Here is a 4,265-nt window from a genome sequence, read left to right as displayed (position 1 = left end):
TTCATCCTCTTATTTCCTTCTTCTCCTCAATGAATTTCTGAATTTCTAGGGTTAGGGTTCTTTGTTTTTGGGAGCGGTGCAGGAGAAGGGGGTGATGCTGAGTTTGGCACCCTGCCATGGAATCAATTCAGGTGCAGATGGAGCTCATACAGAAGAAGAAGATGAGCTCAAGTCTACGGATGAGGAATCATGTTAGAGTATCTTCTTTGTTCTAGCCAAAGGTACTAATGTTTCTTCTCTGTTTTAGATGAATTGTTCCTTCTTTATTCCTTCGAACTCCACTGTTTTGGATGAACTAACTCAATTAATTAATTTCTCATGGAAATAGGGTAAGAGTGAAATTTTGTTGGAGGGTGCTTAATCAGCCATTCCCTTTCTTAGTAGAGGTTCCTTATTTTAATAAGGTAAGAACTCCTATTCCATTGTGCTTAAGGCTAATGATGAATGATTGTATAATAGCTAGTTTTCTTATGTGGGTGCTTGGAAACATTACGTTGGTGGGCACTGAGCCACTGGACCCTCACCCAGCCTGTCAATATTCACGGAAGTTGCAAATTCGGGTTAGTTTTGACATGTTTGTTATTTTACATTCGACTAAAAAAATCACATTCATTCGATTTTCTGCTCCTTTTCATTCGGTGCTGAGCTTCCTGCTAAAATCTCGGTGTGGAGGGAGGGAGAAAGAGGGGAGAGAGGGAGGGAGGGAGGGAGAAGCAGGCCCGTGAAACAAATTAGTATCTTTTGGTGCTATGGGACTTCTATTCATATGTTTTAGGTTACCTTCTTTCATGGTGGCATGCATCTGCCTTACAGAAAATAGGAGTGGATGCTTTCCTAGTCATGGTGGCATGTGCTACAGTCTCCTCTAGTGTTTTAACTTCCTACTTTGATGGATATGGTAAAATGCAACGATACTCAATTCGTCCATATTTTTCTTCTGGTCGTCTTTTTTGTTATTTTTAGTATGTGACAAAGCTTGAAGATTTAAAGGCCATTACCACTTCTCGACCAAAAGTGATATACGGGTCAAAATCTTTGTCCTCAAGAATCTGGAGGTTGTGAGAGATCGAGCTGGTTGAAAAGTTTGAATAAGTGTCAGTGGGTTTTCACACTATTGGCTGCCAGTCTACTGTTTTTTCAGTTTAACCCACCCTCAATATAGGAGTAATCTTGTATAACCTGAAAATGTGATAGTTCATTCAAGTTATAACTTGTTTGTTTTTGTAGCACCAACCAGATGGTAATGTCGTATATGTAGCGAGCAATCAACAATTATCCTAACGTTGATTGCTCACTACATATACGACATTACCATCTGGTTGGTGCTAACGTTTGTTGTAGATGGTGTGGAAGTACCTCTTTCAAACTAACGTTTGTCGTAGATGGTGTGGAAGTACCTCTTTCACACTAACGTCTGTTGTAAACCAACCTGATAGTTTTGTGAAATTTAATTGCCTTTCAGGTCTTTACTTACGACATGTTTTACTCCTTTTGTTTTCTTACTGTCACCAAAAACGCCTCTCACAGAATTGTTATGCTGCTTTGTCGTTTTATTGTTACCAAACATGCCTCATGCAAGAATATTAATTATTGGCCTATGTTTTCTTACTGTCACCAAAAACGCCTCTCACAGAATTGTTATGCTAGGTTTCTCCTTTTCCTTGCTATAGGGCTCAAATGCCACAGAAGTTGCTATATATAGGATTGAACTGTTTCTTGATAGCTCAATCCTATACTGGTTTTAGTTGTTAAAGCACAAGAGGCTTCATATTTGTGAATGTTTTAGAACAGATAGGTGCACACAGGTGCAGTGCATGCATGTTCATATTGTGTGCATCGATTTGATGCTTGCAATGAATTTCCTTGAGACACAATTTAACAACATTCCCCTGACAATTGAATAATTAGTTGTCGTCCTATACTTGATAGAATGATGCTCCTGCCGTAACTGTAGATGCATGCATGTCTGTAGCAGGAAATCTTTCTCTTGTTACCTTATTATTATCACTGGTTACAAAGTTCCGATGGCCTGCATTCTATGGTAGTAAACTTGCTATATTGTTGGTACTGTGCTTTATTTTATTTCTCATCTGCTCTAACTGCTAGAGAACCAGTGTCCTAATGGCATGTATAATGGGGTGATGCCAGTCTTGTCTTTGTAATGCACCAGCCCGGTTGGAGATGCTCTTTGTCCATCTGATTAGTACTTAGCGGCTTGGTGAACACTGAATAGAACTAAAATGATGTCTAGCTTGTGAGAGAGTTACACAAAGTAAGCCCTGTCCGGAATACAGGGTATTTTCCCTGTTCCCATGGGGAATAAAATGGTTCGTGTGAAATTCTTGCTTTCCAAAAAGGCCCTTAGTTTGAAGAGATTGGATTTTGTGCAACCAGTTGCCGACACACCCCATTATTCAATTTTTTTGGAGTTTTCAAAAAAATGTAGAACAGTTGATGGATTTAATCCCTGCTTGCATTTTCATGCAATTATTCGAACTAGTTCATTAAGATAGCTAAACATATGGATAGATTTTTATTGGCCAAGCATATGCTTGAGCTGAAAGTATTAAACTGATGGTAGCCTGATGGTGAGCGGATAATCCTTGCCTATTTTAATGCAGCCAAATCTGGTTTTACCTGCATAATTCTTGCTCAACATTTGTGCAAAACTAAACATATAATCCTCCTAAATTGTGAGTTGAAATGCGGCACAACTGCCATGTTGGGCTTCGGGCGATTCAAACGAGTTATGATGAGCCTGCATGTGGGGTAGCAGAAGGTGATGATACAGTTGGATCTGAGTGTGCAAAATGAACTGTTTTGTTTTGTTTCGCAGGCTGGTCTGCCATCTAAGATCTCACCGGCCCCTACAATGTTTTCGGCGTCGGTGCCTTTGCCGGCAGAGAATTTTGATGATGGATCAACGGAGGAACCCGAGCATCCTGATATGAAGGTATTTGTATTTATCTCTGCAATTTTTTGGTAGGACACGACGCTGCTGGTTTTGTCGTGCTCCGCATTGTCCAGTTACGCTTATGCATAGGTTTATTTATGGTATTCTATTGGATATGCATATGCTGATGTACAATAGGAATGTCTGCATGTTGTGCCATGTTTTTTATGCACATAGAATATCCGTATGTCTTATTATAGCCTCTAATTAAAAGTTACTGATTCACTAGGAAAATCCACTGAAGGAATCGGCCCCCTTTCTCCAGGAGGTACATATCTAGTGCTGGGCAGGCTTTTTTTAGCAATTGAAACTTATAATTTTAACCTCTACACTTGTGAAGCCCATTTCCAGTGGTCATCCTACAATGAGCCTGAAAAACAACCGCACATATCATGACTCCAAGATGATATATCCTGACCTGGACGTTGCATAAGAAAAAGGAAATGTAACCACCGGTTTTTTCTTAGCTTATGAGAGAAGATAGTTATAGTAGTAGCATTCAGGTTTCATCAGTGTGGAGTCAAAAAAAGCAGTCACAAGCACATGACGACCCTACATCATATTTCCACCATTTTCTAAGTAAGAAAACAATTTTCTACTATTTTATCATTGGTTATCGTCCGTGCAATTTTACTAGTTTCCTTGGTCTGAAAGCCTTACCATCATTTTCTTCTTGCACGCGGTAATGGCAAGAGCATATTGTGCAGAGGAAGAGGATGAGTAGAAACTTGTGGTTCTCATCCAATCTTCATGGAACTCTCTTTAGGTGCGATTGTGCACTTGTTGGGTCCTTTTTTCGTGCGCTTGCACTTGTAGAAGTATTCTGTTGTGTACATGTAAAATTATTTTGATGTGCCCTTGTTAGACGTTGAAACTTAATGCATGGAGTTGGTGGATGATGTAATGTATTTGATGTGATATGCTACTGAAATGAAATATACATTTTATTTGCAATCTTTTATTCTGTTGTATTTATTTTTAATGGGCCTATCCTGAGATATGCGTGCTTCTAGCAAAAAAATTCTTCAATCCAAACCAATCAGACATTTTCAATAGTAAAATAGGTATTGGGCCAGGCCCATGTAGGCTAGATTGGTGGACAGGGATCTGAGATTTATGATGATTCCATTTGGTCACTAGCAATGCCACATCATCTTGCCACGTCAGATCCTACGTGGCTCGCACAAATGGGTAATGACCAAACCAAAATTTTGGTCGATAGAGACCTATGACCAAAATTTTAGAAAGGTCAAGTTTGTTCATTCTTGACGGCCAACTGTTGACATTGTAAATTTGGTCAAAAAAGGTCAAT

At 39.4% G+C, this 4,265-nt stretch overlaps 1 protein-coding gene across 1 annotated transcript; it reads left to right on the top strand.

The window, feature by feature from the left end:
* The first annotated feature begins 396 nt into the window (after positions 1–396).
* LOC123395449 lies at positions 397–3,914 on the top strand. The gene is made up of 4 exons (XM_045090452.1): positions 397–560; positions 2,837–2,953; positions 3,183–3,221; positions 3,305–3,914. The coding sequence occupies exons 1-4, from the start codon at positions 438–440 to the stop codon at positions 3,347–3,349; spliced, it is 324 nt and encodes a 107-aa protein (XP_044946387.1). The 5' UTR covers positions 397–437; the 3' UTR covers positions 3,350–3,914.
* The last annotated feature ends 351 nt before the right edge of the window (positions 3,915–4,265 follow it).

Source organism: Hordeum vulgare, chromosome 5H (assembly GCF_904849725.1).
Source record: "Hordeum vulgare subsp. vulgare chromosome 5H, MorexV3_pseudomolecules_assembly, whole genome shotgun sequence".
NCBI classification, from domain to species: domain Eukaryota; kingdom Viridiplantae; phylum Streptophyta; class Magnoliopsida; order Poales; family Poaceae; genus Hordeum; species Hordeum vulgare.
Note: the sequence above shows the minus strand (reverse complement) of the source record. Positions and strands in the feature narration are given on the sequence as shown.